The 19156-nt window shown below is 34.1% G+C and overlaps 1 protein-coding gene across 1 annotated transcript; it reads right to left on the minus strand.

The window, feature by feature from the left end:
• Positions 1 to 865: 865 nt before the first annotated feature.
• Positions 866 to 17938, minus strand: LOC111045845 (m7GpppN-mRNA hydrolase). The gene is made up of 7 exons (XM_022331323.2): positions 17697 to 17938; positions 16798 to 16960; positions 13033 to 13251; positions 9347 to 9612; positions 8193 to 8406; positions 6677 to 6809; positions 866 to 2133 (listed from the first exon to the last, which is right to left on the minus strand). Exons 1-7 carry the CDS (start codon positions 17777 to 17779, stop codon positions 1892 to 1894), a joined length of 1320 nt encoding a protein of 439 aa, XP_022187015.2. The 5' UTR covers positions 17780 to 17938; the 3' UTR covers positions 866 to 1891.
• Between the last annotated feature and the right edge of the window lie 1218 nt (positions 17939 to 19156).

Raw genomic sequence — 19156 nt, forward strand, 5'->3', positions numbered from 1 at the left:
ATGTTTTTAACACAATTTTTGACTTAGCAGCTTTTTTGGGACCAGTTACGAGTTGAACATAATCAAAGGCCTCTTCCCTTAAACCGACATGACTACCCATTCAAAAATGAAGCTTGATAAATTCTCTTCAATTTTTGTTCAGTGGAGTTTTGTGATATTTTCACAAAGTATTTGTGTTTATATAAAATTATCGACAAATTTCAAATAATATTAACATTTAAAAGCCAAAACCTCACCTTTTATTTTACCTTTAAACCCTAATTGAATGGAGCCTTTCATGTTTTGTTAATTATTATTATTTTAAACAAGACAAATTAATATTGAACATCGAAGTTCTGAGGCACTTCCCTTTCGATTATAACTATAATCTCTTCTGAAGAAGGAAACTGAGAATTCATTATACGACCTTGCAGCTCATCGGGGAACATAAAGTTTAACAAAATGGAAGTTGATTGATGACAATAGAAAAAGGCTATCAATAGCTTAATTTACCAGTTTACACAGAAAAACAATGCATGCATATCCCTTCTAGATGCTAGAGAATGCAACTGAAATTGAATTCTAAGAGCTGTTGCAGAAAAATCGAATGGACATACTATTTTATATTTTATGCAAAACAGGTGTCACCTATCTAAGAAGTCAGGTTTTGCACTCTCCTAATGTCTTGAGGTGTGCCGGTCCGATAAGGTGACAAAACCCCTGAACCATATTCCAATCCACTGCGCATCAATGCACTCCGCTCTGTACACTCTAATGACAGGGAAACAATGCCTAATTGCTTATTACTTGATATTGGACTGCTTATATATTTAGAATGAAATTGTGGCGCTTCGAAGTATAAAGGAGCAATAAAAATGAACGCATAACTAATAAAACATAAATTTTATTTCTTCAGACTTTCATAGCCATACAATTTGAAATTAAAGACTGCACTGATCATAATTATTAAGGTTGGGATATAAATAATAATATTGTCATGGAAAACAAGGAATACTGAATAATCAATAATCATTCTATAGATTTATTTAACAAAATTAAAACATTGCTTTCAGATAAGTTCAAACAGAATGGGTTTCTTTGCAAATGAGCATACGCTTTTCATTTATTTATATTATTATCTTCAATTTATTATTGACATTATTTACCACCATCAAGAAGCGTGAATCATGAATTATTAATACTTAATTGTTATTTCTCGTGACAGAGAATTATTACAGCTATGCTTATTATGTGAGATCGATTTAGATGGAACTAGTATTGAACATTTGAATAGGGACTTTCTTTAAAAAAATAGTTTAATAGATTATTAATATTGGTGTTATAAATTATTTTTATTGTATTTAAGTAATACCTTTCATAACTTCATTGATGAAAATAATATAATCTGGTATAGTTGAAATAAATGAAAAACGAATAATGCATAGATCAATGTTCCATGACCAACAAACATAAATTGAACTCAATACAATAATAAAATATCAAAATCCAATTTGAATTAGAAACTTTCAGGAATGTCAAGGGTCTGACAAAAGTATACACACTATGTTCTTCAACAATTAATGGAAGTTTCCCATTTCACCCATTTTCCCATTTCCTCAAAAAATAAAATTTATAAAACCCTACATGAAGGAACTAAAATTAACGATTTCGTGCATTGTTTTTTGCTTGATCGCATAATAAAAATTATATAACATCTACTACATAACGTTCTTGACAACAGCTCATTTCTTCATGAGTAATTGTGATAAATATATTCTACATCATTGTGATTTCACGTACGCAAAATTAAACTGCATACAAAATCTTCAGTCAGAAAATGCCATTAGGAATCTACAGAAGGAACTGTAAAGAATTAAAGCAAGTATGATGGAATAATGATTACGTTTAGGAGTTAATATACTGAAAAAACCCGAAGTAAATCTTCACGGTCGAATTTGAAGTTGAGCCATGATACGGCTTCAAATGTGTGAGATGGCTTTCCCCGAGATTGGGCACTGCTGCTGTTGTTGTTGTTTTTGCTGTTGTTGACTGCTCGTGTCTTCTTTGGTTGAGCTGTGGTCAGCGGTGACTTTCGCACAGCGTTGGCCTGCGTTGGCCCCGGTAATACTGCTAACACTGCAGGATCTGGTATAACTGTAATAACAAAAGCATTATTACTTATTTATAATGTATTATAAACAAAATAATAGACATAAGATTCTCCTCTTCCAGGAGAAAGGATTTGAAGGTTGTTCAACAATGACTTTGTCATTCTTAATCAGGTATCCATTTCATAAAAATTCACAAGTCTATTGAAACGCAGGAAAAACCTACCTTGAATTATATTTATAGGTAAGAATAGCAAAAAAGAATAGTGAGATGCTAGCGAATTATTTTTTTATTTTTTAATCGAGGCTCACCTCACGGGTGTGTGGATGAGTTTGACAATAACTTTCGAACACTTCAACTAATGAACACAATTTTTTCGAGCTTTTATAGAGATCACATAACATTTGGGCTGTCATTAAGACAAGGATTATTATGATGGCATATAAACATAAAAATAAAAGATATAAGTAATAAATAACATGATATTACCATAAATCCAAAACTCATAAAGGTATCGTCACATAGTATAACAAGGAAAAGCGAAGATTTCAACAAATAATCAAGATGTTGGAGAAGCATAAAATTGTAAAAAGCTAACATGTAGTCACCAGCTGTAATTATTGTTATTAATATTATTATTATTATTTCAAGAACTCGAAACAAGAACATAATTTTGTTCTAAATTATGTACCAGTAGTTCTGTCAACAGTAGACCTCACGCAGTTATAAACCGCAGCCTCCTCTTATACTGTCCATTAGAGTAAATCCTGTCTGTATGTCGTGTCGGCGAGATATCGGTGTGAAAACGGCTAATGGCTGTTGGGGTCGGTGTATCAAAAATGCTAACATCAAAAGCTAATCTCCTTCAAGACATACTGGCAACAGGACAGCCCAAGTTCAAAGCAGAGAAAGTTCGAAAGACAATACTATGTTATTTTAGTTATTAATTGCATGTGTGTTATGTTATTGCACGCAATAAATAGTTCATTATTTTATTTATTTATTCACAATGGAGACAACGGATTTCCCCAAATATGTCTCCTTAACAATAAAAATTGTACAGATACAAATGAAAAAAGAAAAATAATGATAAAAATAATACGAACGTATGCAATAATATAAATAATACAAACAAAAATACCACTTAATTCAAAAATGAAAAATACAAAGATTTCAAATACTTACGGAAAAGTAAAATAAAACAAATTGAGAATTCAAAATTCCAAAACTTATAGAAATTAAAGAATATATAAAATATAATAATAAAACAAATTGAGAATTCAAAATTCCAAAACTTATAGAAATTAAAGAATATATATATATATATAATATATATATATATATATATATATATATAATATATATATATATATATAGCGTATGGCATTTCCTTATTCGTAAGTCCTTGTAATTTCGCACTGATTACAAGTGCACGTCCAAATTTAAAATGTACTGGATCGCCTGAGGGCTTGCCACAGTAAAGTCATTACTGTCACCCAGGTAGGCACGTCTGTCACATTCATAGACAATGTGTTTCATTGTCTGCAATGGAGCTCCACAATCGCATCCTGGAGAGTCTATAAAGCCCCATTTGAAAAGAGATGCTTTGCATCTACCGTGCAATGTTCGGATTCGGTTTAATGCGACCCATGCATGTCTAGGAAGGTCAAATCCTGGTGGCCTGGTGCACTGTCTGAGAGCATCTGGAATTATAGGGGGTGCCTCCTTTCTCCATCTCTCCATCAAACAAAAGTTCTCACTCTTGAGGCGCTCTGCCAGCTTTATTGTTGGCTTTCTGGATTTGAGGTTCCTCATGTTCAGGTCTGGGATATCCTCATGAATTGGGAGCTGCTGGCTGGAGCATATCCTGTTGTGCAGTCGCAGTAGGGCCTGACATCTGCGCAGATTGGGCGGTGGTATCCCACTAAGAACAGGTAGCCAGGGAACTGGTGTTGTTCTCAGGGCTCCAGTAATAATGCGCATTGTGTTGTTAAGTTGCACATCCAACAACTTAGTGTGGTAGCAGTTCATCCAGGATGAAGCACAATACTCGGCAGCAGAATACACCAGACCAAGGCTTGAGCACCTCAGAGTTGATGGAGATGAGCCCCATGTGGTGCCACATAATTTTTGTATTAAATTATTCCTCGTCTTCACCTTGGCTACCATGTTTTTAATGTGTTGATTGAAGGAGAGTGTCCTATCAAGGGTAACACCAAGGTATTTTGGAAAACTGTTGTGGCGCAGTTAGTGTTGCTCATTGTCACCTTCAGCTTGGCATTTGCCATTTTATTATTCAGGTGAAAGGCAGACACTTCAGTTTTTCCCATGCTCGGGCACAGTCTCCATTTTGAGCAATAAACTGCTAGAGCATCCAGGTCACTGGTTAGGGTCTGCTCGCTGCTCTCCAGGTCCTTGTTTTGTGTGGCAAGGGCTATGTCATCTGCATAAGCAAAGACTCTGGACCTAAAACAGGGAAGGTCTGAAACATATAGGTTGAAGAGAAGGGGAGCCAGAACAGAGCCTTGAGGCAGGCCATTATCCAGTCTTCTAGTTCTGCTCATCTTGTGTCCCATTGAGACCTGAAATGATCTATTTTTCAGCATGTTGTTCATGAGTCTAGCTATCAGTTGACATGGAATGACTTGCAGCAATTTAAATATGTGCCCCTCTTCCCAGACAGTGTCATATGCTGCCTTCAAGTCAACAAATGCAACAGCTGTTTTCTCCTGCCTCTGGTACCCAGCCTCAATGTAAGTTGTGAGAGCCAAGACCTGGTCCTCACAGCTACGCTCTGGCCTGAACCCCGCTTGGTCTACTGGGATAACATTGAGAATTGCTGGACTTATTCTCTTGAAAAGTAGTCTTTCAAGCAATTTATAGACTAGACTTAGGAGAGCAATTGGACGGTAGCTACCAGGACAGTCACCTGGCTTCCATTAAAGAATATAATAACAAATAATGAACAAAAATTTTATCATTAGACTAAATAAAATTTATAACTGAACAACGTCCCAAACCATATGCACATCCACACTGATACAACAACTATTATTAGTTGATCAGGTCATGCTTACACAAGATTTAATTATTGACCGAGCGAAGTGAGGTCTAAGATTCAAGTCAACGGTTTGGCATTTCTCTTAATGTTTAGATGTTTAAATGTTTATATGTTGCGCATTTACGGCGAAACGCTGTAATAGATTTTCATGAAATTTGACAGGTATGTTCCTTTCTTAATTGCGCGTCGACGTATATACAAGGTTTTTGGGAATTTTGCATTTCAAGGATAATATAAAAGGAAAAAGGAGCCTCCTTCATACGCCAATAATATTACCGTAAAAATCAGACTATAGAATTATTCATCAGCTGACAAGTGATTACACAGATGTGTGGAGAAGCCAGTCTATTGCTGTATTTCCATAAGGTCTATAGTTTCAATCAGGTACTTGTGGATGAAAATACTACGTGAGGTCTACTAGTCTAGCTACTAGTCTAGCTACTAGCTACTACTAACTACTAGTCTACACAGATGCTGATTTTTTATCAAATTACATTGAGATATTGAATTGCATGCGTCATGGCATGCAATTTATAGTCCACTCGACATCTGATATATGATGAATAATTCTATAGTCTGATTTTTTACTCCAATATTGGCGTATGAAGGAGACTCCTTTTTCCTTTAATATTATCATTGAAATGCAAAATTTCCAAAAACCTTGTATATACGTCGACGCGAAATTTAAAAAGGAACATATCTGTCAAATTTAATGAAAATCTATTACTGCGTTTCGCCGTAAATGCGCAACATATAAACATTTAAACATTAAGAGAAATGCCAAACCGTCGACTTGAATCTTAGACCTCACTTCGCTCGGTCAATTATTTACTATGAGCAGGTGTAACCCGCGCTCCACAAAGGTATGTAAAAAAGTATATGGAATTATAGTTTTATAGATCATGCTGAAAATAAAAAGTATCATCCTATCACATTTATTCAACAACAGAAACATTGATTGAAAAAATAGAGAATTTATTATTTTGCCAAGATTACGTCAAAAATTGGTCTATAATTTTCATTATAGTTGAAAATTCTCAAAAAAAAATGACAGTGGTTGGACTCTCACCCACAATTTTTCAAGTCCCGCTCGCTACTGCAAGACCAAAAGATCCAGTACGTGAATATATTATTTGATTGGGCTTTTATCGTTACATACACTTTCAATCACAAATTTGATAAATTTGTTTTAATAATTAAATTTAAATTCATTGATTAATAAAAATGGGAATAGACCTATAATCATTCTCGGTAAAATTATAATCTGGAGGCGAAATATCTAGTTGATCAGTCCGGTAGTTCAGAAGCGATGATAGACGTCAAACATGATCCCGTAGATGTTAATTTTAATTCTTTACTTTAAGAATATAACTATTTGGTACTGATCAAATCATTCATCAACGTCAATGATAATTTTTTAGTTGGCTACATGCGAATGAAGTATTGCTTTGGTTGACTACAAAACAGTAACATATTGGATGAAAGAAGAATCGTTGTGCTTGAGATAAAAAATCAACTTCTGATTACCTGGACTATTTACAAAAAGTTTGCGTTTGGATGACTGCTTTGCCGATTTTTCCTGCTTTGCTCTTGCATTGAGAGGAGAAGAGTTGTTGACTTGCCTCGTCGAACTACTTATTTGTAACTCTCGTAATTCCATCTAGAAAAATACGCAAATACTACTGGTATACTTGATGACTTGTTATATTACATAATAATATTTGCAGTGAATTAAAATAAAAGTGATTATTCCTGAAGTATCAATAAATATCTCATAAATAAAACACAACAGAGATCATTTCAAACTATGTTATTTATTTTATCATAAAGTTCCAAAACATTTCGCAATAACTTCAAATGAATCAACATAATGATGTTGATAAAAATGTGTGAATGAATATGATTGATTGATCCTATATGAGTAAGGGTAATATATGAGGTATCTTCCAGGGCTACTCGAATATTCTTCGAATTATTCAACTAGTACCATTTTACTTATATTTTTTGGACATATGTTAATTCAAGTACTTTTGAGTAAGAATGAAATAGTAATTCATGATATTATTGGAATGGCAATTGTCCGAATGCAAGTGTACTTCTGTAGCCCTCTCAGTCAGGCGGGATGCACACCGGAGAAACGCGTTTCATGAAAAAAGTTTCAGGAAACGTGAATCGACTGATAATATTAAGCAGGGAACGTTTCTTTTGTATGCATGCGCGAGTGAAACGGATTGATGAAACAAGTTTCATGAAAGAGGGCTTCACGAATTGCGTTTCTCCGGTGTGCATCCCGCCTTACTCTACATCTCGTTTATATCGCTTGATAACCTTTTCAGATATTTCACCGTTCAAATACATAAAAACTCATTTTTGAGGAGCAAAATTTCAATTTTCTTTCGATAAAATTTACAGTTGACTGAAATACGAGAATACTCAGCAAACTCATTTAGTAAAAGCTTCAAGCTTGAAAATTATATCTAATTCGAGACTTTACGTTCATTAATGACGGCTGAAGTGATTCTGTAAAAATGTAAGTCTTGCAAGGAGCATAAATAAACTATCTTTTACTACACTCCCGCCCCCAACAATATTGGAAAATCGCTTTTGTAATTATACATTTATGATAAAGATTTAGAATAATGGTATCAATCTCTTTGCTAAACCCGAATAACGATTATGGAGTTCTAAAATAGTATTAGCATAATGAAAAACAAGAAGGCGGAAAAATTCTTAGTTTCAAGATTGGACTTAGCATAATGAAAAAAGAAGGCAGAAAAGTTCTTAGTTTCAAGATTGGCCTATCACCTGTAATTTGATGGATGGTTCAAGATAACTGGATAAGGGCTGTCTAAAGTATTACACCTAATTAACAGACACGTGCAAAAAAATATCATTCGGCTTTTGAAAGAGAAATTTACTATCCGTCACAAAATGTTTCCAGAAACAGGGAATGTTTAATGTTTTTGAAATCAATATGAATAATCAAACCAAATCCAGAGAGTTGAACTATGAACATTTAATTACCGATTTAGAAAATACTCACGGGCAATGTGTGCATTAGTTGATTTTGTGAATGTTTTCGTCCATTTTTAGAGAGATTGTCTGGACTGTCGACTTTCTGCTTTCGCCCACTGGGGCTGACCATCGCAGAAATAGCACTCTCGTTGACATCTCCCATCGACCTGTGCCTTGTACGTCTCGGCACGTTGCTGCTGCTACTTGAATGCTGCTTATCAAATATCCAACGACGCAACCTCCTGTCAACAGTACATCATTGTCTCGTATTCATTGATAAATCGAACTGGATGCAATCAATGTTCACAAACCCCCTTAAACTAGTCATTATGAGCTACTATGAAGATATTAACTACATATGGAGGGTTGAAAAGGACAGGATTATTCAACTCAAGCACTAGACCTGCACTTATACTTGGCTAGCGTGATACAAGGTACATGTTGACTATGGGTGTTCGACAAAGTTGTGGATTCAGTGCATCCTTGTTAAGAATCGAAGAGTAACGGTGTGAAAAGAACTAGTAAGTCGCGGAGAAAGCCACTAAACAGATTATTATATAAGCATTCAGTCATTCATAAAGATTTGTTTATTAAAGTAAAGTTTTTATTCGCCATAAAATTACATGAATATAATAGATATAGATGGTCGATAACGAGCTGAAATCTATAAATCGACCACCAGCCGTTCGTAGCCTACCACTTGGAGAGCTGGCTGAGCAGGTTCCTGAGGTTCGTGAAAAACCACCGACAACATTTTGATTGGAAAACTTAGTTATCAGTAGGATATACACGGTGGGTCCAGTATAAACTTATTTGGTGGCATGGCGGTGGAGTTCTTTGCATCCGGTTTTGGTGGATAACTCGTCAGGAAAATTGCTTAGAAAAATCTAGTGACTAATGAATACTATTACAACAAACACTTACTTATTGCAACAAAAAATGCCCAATATCTAGAACAAATATTGGAACCTTATTTTTTACATGCCCCTTGTAGAATAGTTTTATTCTACTTGTATAAAAAAGTGGAATTAAAAGCATATTTAAAACGTACAAAATTGACAACAGTTCATGAACTATTAAAAAGCTTAGAAACAATTTTACTATTACATCAAATCAATATCTGATATCAATTGCAAAAAAATATTGAATCATGGTTGCTATTAGCTATTCTAGGATACTTACTTGAGGAAAGGAACAACCATAAAAAACGAATTTGGATTGACACCCATTTTGAGTTTAGGCGTCATATCCTTTTTTGATGTTGGGAGATCAGAAATGGGGAACCATTCCACTGCTTTTATTTCATTGCGTGTTCGTGGCTTGAATGTTGTGTCCATGGAAACCCCACAAATCACATAGAGACGTATCATTTGATCATAAAAATTTGATTCTATATATTCTTCAGGATCTATATAACGGCTTATATCAAAACCAGTCTCTTCAAGCACCTGCAACAAGAAATTAATCTCAAGTATAAATTTAATGATGATATAAATTTGAATGGCCAAGTACATGGATAAAGGTAATACTTCCAATATGAATTACCTTAATTACTTTTCTCTTCACCAATAACAGAAAGGCCGGATGGGTTTCGTCAAGAGTTTATAGATTAAGGGCCGGCTTCGGAGCTCGGGATCTAGTTAACTTATAGACTTTAAACAGCTGGAGTAAGAAAATTGGCTTTCCGAAACGGGGCGTAGTCGTAGTTTTTATGATAATTTTTTCATTTCTATAATTGGAAACGTTTTTCCTTGACGATTTGAAACATTCCTAAATAATTCAAAATAGCTTAAACTTCACACTACTTTCTAGTTTTTCGAAATTTAATTTAAACGTGGACTACGACTATGCCCCGTTTCGGAAAGCCAATTTTTTGACTCAAGGGACAGTTTTGAGCATAAGCCTGTTGTGTCATCTCACATAAGTGTAATAATAAATTGTAAATGACTGAATAAATAGATAAATTTCAACTATCGAGATGGCAGCATGATCCTACAAAGTCGTTCTAGAAAATATTCCTGAAATAAAAAGGCTTCCTCCTAAGCCAACATTTCAGTCTTGAGTTAAATACTGGTGTGTTCAACCTCTTTAAATTCTCTGGAAATCGATTGAAGATATACAAGACCAATGCAGGAAATGCATTACGGGTCTTTGACAAATGGCAGTATGGCACATCTATGAGCCCTCGACTTCTAGTGTTGTGACCAAGCAAGTCACTCCTTATGTTGAACCTTTCAAGATTTGCTCGCACAGACACAGCACACAAATGTATGTAATGACTGAAGATGATCATTAAACCTGGAAGAGAAGTCTACATTAATCCAAAAACCACTGAACGTAATAATACGGATGGCCCTTTTTGCAGCTTGAACACATCTCCACATGAAGAAGCATCACCCCACAGCAGCACCTGAGTCAGATTTGGGCCAGGAGAAATCAATGTAGTATCATCCGCAAACTTCAGAGCCTTACCCTCAAGATCAAGGTCATTGATTACGATCAAAAATGATACAGGTCCCAACACCGAACCCTGTGGGACTTCATGATTTAAAGGCAGAGCCCTTGAATTCCCTCCTCCAATAGAAATAGCCTCTCTTCGATCCTTCAAATAAGTCTTAGGGGCCTAAAGAACAGCCCACCTACACTATATCACTCAATCTTATCATGAATCTTTTAATGTGATACCATAGAGAAACGATAACATAAGATTAACGATAACATAAACTTATGCTATCGTTTCTCTATGGTGATACGCAGTCGAACGCTTATAGCGTCAGAGACAGCAAGTTGGATACCTCTAAAGCTTCTTGGATTTTTCTGACAAGCTGCTGTCACAGTCGTCTTATTCTTCCAGAAACCAAGCTGCAGATCAGAGACAATCTCATTAGTCTCAATTAATTCCATCAGCTGTATCTTTATCACTGTTTCAAAGATCAGAAAAAACTGAAATGTAAGATATAGCTATTCATGGCGCAAGGATTTCCTTTCTTGTTAATAGGTATTGTGCGCGTAGCATTCAACAAATCTAGAAAAATTCCAGCCCTAAAACACTTCATGATAGTGATGTGGGCCGGGTTTACCCACGCCTTGGGTAATTACCCAATTTATATTTATCTATTGTATACTATAAAACTGGGTATTTATAATTTTCAATGAATTTGGAGAAGATTGAGTTGTCTTTTTGCCGTAACCTACAAGGATAGTGAAATGATGATAAAATGTATTCAACAGTCTTTCATGCAGTCCCAAATAGCATGTTACTCCTGAGCATAATTGACATAAATACCCAAGTTCTTTCTTATTGTGGTGTTACATCTTATTGAAAATGACGAAAAATTTGTTTAATTAATAACTATTATTCAGAGTTCAGAGAGTGGGAAATTATCAAGTATCATTCTCACATGCAGTGAGTCAAATATTATTCTCACAAGCAGTCCATTTTCTAAAGGACAATCATAACATAGTTAAATAACAGTGAAAGCATGTTTATGTTGATTTTTTTACTGTAGTGAAGAATTTGATTTTAAATATGAAATTATTCAATTATTTATTATTGAAATATAAATTTACTATGAAATATAAATAATCAATGTAAATAAAATGTAATAGATAACTGCTGTGATAGATAGATAGGCCTACTGTTATTTTATTTTAAAATAACTGGTAACCTATTTAAAATAACAGTGGATGCATTTTCATGTTCATCTTTTTTTTTTTTTTTTGATGTGGTGCTGTCATGATTCCAAGACACAAAAAATCCACATTATTCACAAACTTTTCAAATAATTAATTTTATTTGCCTTTTCAAATAAATGTTTTTCTTGATTTTCAAGTTTGTATTTGTTTTTAATGTTATGATTTTCTTACAATAATTATTATTGAGTAAAGTTCTAAGTAGAAATACATGCATAAAACTTATGAAGAATTGGCTTACTCTTATTTACCCAGTTTCTTCTTAAAATAAAAAAGCCTGTTCATTTTCAAATTTTGAGTAATATTTGAAAAATAATAATCAAGTAATTGAAACAAATTGCATTATAATTATTTCAGGGTACAAACATCCATGATTCAATAATAATTCAATTTACCCGGGTATTTACCCCGAGTTTTTAATACCCGGGTATTTTAAATCACTACTTCTCGATAATCTCGGACAAAGGGCGGTCAATGTCATCAATAATGGGTTTTAACATGAGAGTAGTCATACCGTAGATATCCTGACTGTTTGATGTTTTAAAGTTGGACACACTTTTCAAGATGTCAGTTGGTGTAATTTCCTGCCAGTGAAGTTTTCTCACTCTTCTCGATTTCACACTAACTAAAGGATTCTTATTTAGTTGGTATAACCAAAACAATCTGTTCAAAATCCGCAGAAGAAGTTCATTGAACTCATCAGGACTAGCCTCACAAGCAAGTCTAGATACTCTCAAGGGACCCCTGTTTTTGCTCATCATATTCCATGCAGCTTTACCTGGGTTTGGTGCATTCTCAATCTCCTCAACGTTGGCACACTTTTTGGCATCATTGATCTTACATTTTTATATGCTTTTCAAAATATGAATAGTTTAGTAACGTTTATTATTTAAATCAAAACTGACAGAATGTAGCACAACGGTTAAAGGTGGAAGCTGTTCATACCCCAACATAAAATCACATAGATCAGTACACTTGGAAAATTGTTTAGGGTATAGCTGTGTGGACATTCCACGGTGTACAAAAAATGAAAGGTTTGCTAAAACTGCAGTTAAGTGCTTTTTCTCCCTCAAGAAAATTGTTGCCCTTGGCTTCCCTTCTGGGAGAAAAGGCTGTACATTTTACTTTAGAAATATAAATAACTAATGATATGTAAGGATGGTTGATGAACCTACCTCTCTCACAGCACACTTGGCAGGGTCTTCTTCAAAATTGACCTTGCCCTTTGGGAAGCCCCACGATGAGCGAGCGAAATAGCTCTGCACCAATAGTACATGCGTCAGCTGCTCATTGAGTATGATGGCACCGAACGTTGGCACGGCCATTTTGTACTCTCTCCACGAGCTCAGTATCGAGTCCACTTCTTCTGCATGCGGCTGCAGGGCAGGCACGTGCTGCAACATTTACCCATAAATTGCTGTCATACATTGATCTTCCAATTATTCTTCTCTATTCACGATAGAAACAGATTCAAACTCAACTTCAATAAGCAGCCAATGAAAAAAGAATGGATTAACTTATAACAAAGTTGCACTGATTGACACTTGGGTAAGTAATATTAATAAGGCTCTGTAGGCCTACATACAGAGAGCAACGGAGTGAAAGCGACGCGAGAGAAACTTCCATTGCTCTCTCTCACAAGATACTAAGTTGAATTGTGTTGTTCTACAACAGACCAACGGTATTAGCCAGTATCTGCCTGCTACGATAATATAACATATTTATTTATTCAACATAGTATATCATAGAGTATTTATTTATTCAACATAGTATATCATAGAGTATAATACACAGTTGAATATCGTCAAATAAAATATGGAAATATATCGTCAATAAATACATGTTGAAATAAATGGATAGAACAAAAATTATGAATAAGACTATAGTTAAACTATAGTGATTATTAAGAACATAAATTAACAGACTAGGAACAAGATACAGTATTATCAGATCATATCATAGTACTTGAAACTATATAATATCAACCAATTTTTTTCAAAGCCGTCAATATAATCTTGCACTGTATAGTAGGCTTTGTCATTTAAAAAATGTATAGAGGTCGGTTTTGAATTTGAGGTCATGCTGGTGGATGAGAGCTTCAAGTATACTGAAAGCTTATTAAAACATTTGCAGCCTGCGTTACTTGGCTTACTCTCAAATAGCTTCCCCCTATGTGCAAGAATTAATTACGTGTTATATGTGGCTGAATGGCAGAATTCCGCTGTGCAGCTTCGGAGGTATTGAACTAAATAACTTCCTGAATCCACTGAGTATTTATTTTTGCCTGCTTCTATTTGTGTTTTTACTTTCTGTACGTTATTTTGTTCTGTGTACGTTCACTGTTAATAATTAGTGTATACATTTTTTGGACAACTCTGTGTTCGTATTTTTAATTTCTGTGACTACTCATCAACTATTTTTCTTGGTTACAGTCTCTTATTACACCTTGACGCGTCCCTAGGGGTTTCCGTTATGTTGAAACCCACATTATGAACTTGAATCATTGGATAGAGTCATAAAATTAAAATCATACAGGTCACCAGTATAAAAAATCGATTACAATGATAAAACTATACTAACTTGATCATGATTACAACTTGTCCCTGAATATCCTACAAAAATAATTTTTTCCTACAGTTACCTTGAAAAGTGACCATTCCTGCACTGATTACAGAACGCAAAGAATCACCTTTCCGCTCTAGTGCGCAAAGTATTACTTTGCGTACTCCAGATTTGCAACATGGCAACACAAAATAGTTGGTGGGTTATATGGAGGAATAGTGCACGAAAACAAAAATTAAGTTGGTAACAATGACTGTGGTTAGATTTAGATAAGAATCATTTTAATGGCTACCCTACATTTATGATAAAATCCCAATCTAGAAACCCAAAACAAGAATAATGTTCATCTAAATCATAATTAAATAATCATCATTTACAAATTCTCATCATTTAATAATAAATATTAGTTCTTTTCTATTGATAATTATTATTTCAAATGCAAGCAATGAGAAAAGTAGCAAATATACATTATAAAATTCGAATTTTGAGGTTAAATGATTACCGTTCGATATCCATATAAATAAAAATAATAAAAACATAAGAATACTACAATAAATATTCTCTGTCGTCTATGTTATTTTTATAAATATTTTTCAGTTTACTTTGAGCATTTTTCTCGGTAATTTGAGCAAAAGTCAAAATTTCTGAATCCTGTTTCAGTACTTTTTAGCTGGATGAAACAAACTTAAGTACGATTCTTCCCGCTAGGTCGCGCGCTTGTCGGTTCAGCCATCTTTCAGCCAACCCAATCAGCTGTTGGCGTGTATTTTGAATGCGAATTTTTTGTTCTATCTGTATTTTTTCTGATTCTTGAATGAATAAAAATGAGAACTTTGGCTGAGAATTTTCAACTTCAATTAGATTATTAATTTTTAAATGAATTAAAGTTGTTATTAATAACAGCATCACACACACACACAAACATTTGATGGATTTCAGGGGATTTTAACCATAATTACCCACTTTTCATATTCAATGGTAACTGTAGGAAAAATTTAATGTGAAATACGTGCGCAAAGTTTCTCTGCTGCACTCAAGAAGCCATTCCGCCCTCGACTTCGGCGTAAAAGTTTCTGTCGGTGCAGCTAACTGTCACTTTGCGCACTAGTTGCACAAATAACTAATTCTGTACGGGCTCTTGTCTATCAGTCATTTTCATATATAGATGATACTCTCCTTGATTTGAAATTGATCCAATTTAACATGGGAGCATCATATCCTGGAGACTCCAAGTTTGAGTGTGTAAAAAATCTCAAGATTCATATTTAGGAAATATAACCCTGAATATGAACCTATTTAGTAGGAAAATTGAGAAGGTTTTTGATGTTATAGATGTACGGCCTATTGTCAATCAGTCATTTTCATGTATAGATGATAATAAATGAGTAAAAATCAATAGATGATTTGTAAACACTCACGGGGAGGACCCTCACTGGCTCCAGTAAAAAAACGTTGCTTACATGAGGTCAATGACTCAGAATCAGGATAACATACAGTATGCGACTGCCGACTGCCAAATACAGCAAGATGCAACATGAACAAATTATCGCTTCTCAAAAACCCTCTCAATTTTCCTAAAAAAGTTATATTTTCTAAATATGACTCTTGGAATTTTTTACTCACTTAAACTTGGAGTCTCCAGGATATGATGCTCCCATGTTAAATTTGGATCAACTTCAAATCAAGGAGAGTAACAGCTGTTTGATCCAGACCTGTGCTGCCAAGAGTAAAGCTGCGTTTACACCGGAGTTAATAACAAAAGTCATTAACAAAGGCCCTATGTTAATAACATTTTCTTTTATAACAAGGAATTTTCTGTTAAAAACACGAGTTATTAACTTTTGTTAAGATACATTTTTGACGATTCAGTCAAGTTAATAACTTTTTGTTAATAAATCCAGTGAAAACGCAGTTTATATCCAAGCGTTTACCTTCACTGCGAAGCAGCTTATTTAATGCAAACCATTCTCTAGCTTCCAAGAATGGATGCTGAGCTCTTAATTGTAATGGACACCAACAAAGAAATAACATGCATTCGGTCCTTTAATTAGTCTGTCTCCATAAAACCATATTCCATTCGCTGTCACAGAAACCATATCTGCCGATCTTATTCACCAGGATTGTGTGAAATCACACAAAACTAGAATAACTTAACTTTTTTCTTCAAAGACACTGTGTTATAGTAATGTTTATTAATGATATTATCATGTATAAGAAAAAAGACCTACCTAAATAGCTAAATTAATTTGTTCATCAATTAACTGAAAAGACGAGAACTGAGCAAGGTTGATTTGAAACAAGGTAAACATTTCTAAATGAAATAGTATAGAATTTCTAAATTAAATATGAAGCCAATTTTGAGCTTTATAGTACCATACCTTGAACATGTGTCTTGCAAACTCTTTCATTCCACATGTCTTGAGATTGTAATCTTCTTGTTTGCAAATGAAATCTAAATAGTACCAATGTGCTAATTCAATCTGGAAGCATAATCTTACGAGATCCTTTCTCTCTTCTTCTGGCACATTGATTATAAAGCGACTGTAAACAGAGTAGTAATAATTTTAAACATAAAAGCAGACTTCATATTATATTAATGAACTTATAAAATTATTCTTTCTTCTGAAAACTTTTAATAGAGCAGTATCAACTGCAAATGCCATGGTTTCCTTATTATGCTAGTAGCCTATACAAAGAATATGATGAAAATATTTAAAATTAATAAATGGAATTCTGGAATATTTTTCAAAACTCATGAATTATGGTATTTTATGATAAATATTTCGTAATGAAATATCAGTAAACACTCTCGTATAGTAAGTAGCATTACAGTAATAAATTCAGTTTCTATTTAATTACAAGTTGACTAGAAGTTGTCCAAGTGCATTGCAATATATAAACCTAAGTCATCTTTGTAATTTATTAAGTTTTAGTATAATAGTGTTAATAAATAAGTGACGGAGAAAAATGAGAATCCAAAACATACATGACTATGAAAATTAGTATCTCATTATTTTCTATCTCTGGTAGGCCTATAATGTTCTAATCTAATATAGGTACACTCAATACAGCTTTAAGTAACTCAATGCTAATCTACAATGCAGCAGATCTACAAAAGAAGTTAGGCTATATATAAAAAGAAAAAAATATTTTCTTTATTCATTACAATCATTTCAGTAGCAAACAATAAATGAATGCACAACTTGCACAAGATAATTAAATACTTAATTTAATTTAAATTTTGGTCTATTAATTCAAGTTCAGACAAATCACTCACCTTCCCAAGTCGTCCAAAATATCAATAGGAATTACGTGATCAACAATAATTTCAGATTTTACTTTTTCCTTACCGGAATCCATTTGAATAGAGATATTTAAGATGACATTTTTCAAAGGAACTCAATTAAAAAATATGTATGCTACGCAGACACAAGCTTTCAGCGATTTCCAAACAAAGCTTTTAGAATATAACCTTAAAATTTAAAAAGTGAAACTATTCTAGGAACTTGGAAGCTGCGTAGATGCGCAGAACGACAGCGCAACGCTCTTGCCAACTTTGACTTTCAAGCTGCAAATCTGTATTTCTAAATGCAGCTCTACTCAGATCATTCTATAGAGTATCAAAAAATTCTCCAATAATAATTTTGACCGTTATTGAATTATTCCCAAAGCATAATCATATAATGTAGTTACAGAGTAACAGGTAACCATTTTGTCAACTAGAAGAATCTTGAAACTTCTTTGACAAAACAAACCAGATAATAATGTGATTTGTGATCACATTGAATGCATATATGTGTACATATAAACACTTCACTCACATGGGCTACTCTTAAACAAATTAATAAAAAGAACATAAAATGAATATAAAAACTTGAAAGGGTACTTCAAGATTTTTATATTGTTTTTATTAATGTGTACATAATACAAGGTGAGGCATAATAACAAGCGATTTTGAAAATACTGTTAAATAAAAACCCTTTGTTAAAAAATTATTTTTATTCCACAATATAAAAAAACATGAAAAAGCATTTTCTGCAACAGTAAAATGTCAGTTATTTCTTGAAAATAACTCCAGTAAGATGGCGTCCGTTTAAACGTACACATTCCTCCAGCTGGACCTTGAAGTGACTCATCACATTTTGTAGCATTGCCAGTGGGATTTGACCAACTTCCTGCCGGATCCGCTCTTTCAGGGCTTCAATTGTTCTAGGAGGATTACCTTGGTAAACCTTACTTTTCAGATAACCCCACAAGAAAAAATCACATGCTGTGAGGTCAGGTGAACGAGAGGGCCATGCAATATCTCCATTTCGGGAGATCACACGATTTGGAAACAACTGATTGACAATATGCATGCTTACTCGAGCAGTGTGGGATGTTGCTCCATCTTGCTGGAAAAACATTTCATCGTTCACTTCGTACTGTCCAAGTTGTGGAGTAAAAAAGTTGTCCAACATCTCTGCTTATCTCTGTGAAGTCACTGTCACCGCATTGCCTTGGCCATCTTCAAAGAAGTATGGCCCTATGATCCCTAATGAAGACATGGCGCACCACACAGTTACTTTTTTGGAATGCAATGGCTGCTGATGCAGTTCTCTAGGGTTAACATCACTCCAAAATCGAAAGTTTTGCTTGTTAACATAACCTGAGAGATGGAAGTGCGCTTCATCACTCATCCACAAACGGTTTACAATGTCCTCGTCTTCATTAATCAAATCCAAAAATTCTAAGCTG

Source organism: Nilaparvata lugens, chromosome 3 (genome assembly GCF_014356525.2).
Source record: "Nilaparvata lugens isolate BPH chromosome 3, ASM1435652v1, whole genome shotgun sequence".
Taxonomy (NCBI): Eukaryota; Metazoa; Arthropoda; class Insecta; order Hemiptera; family Delphacidae; genus Nilaparvata; species Nilaparvata lugens.

Bases quoted from the DNA above. Each gene is read 5' to 3' on its own strand.
- LOC111045845 (XM_022331323.2), bottom strand. From the start codon at position 17,779: ATGGATTCCGGTAAGGAAAAAGTAAAATCTGAAATTATTGTTGATCAC. The intron at 16,961-17,696 runs GTGAGTGATTTG...CTCTGTTTACAG, and splicing joins ATTTTGGACGACTTGGGAAG to TCGCTTTATAATCAATGTGC. The intron at 13,252-16,797 runs GTATGGTACTAT...TAAATGTTGCAG, and splicing joins TTGCAAGACACATGTTCAAG to CACGTGCCTGCCCTGCAGCC.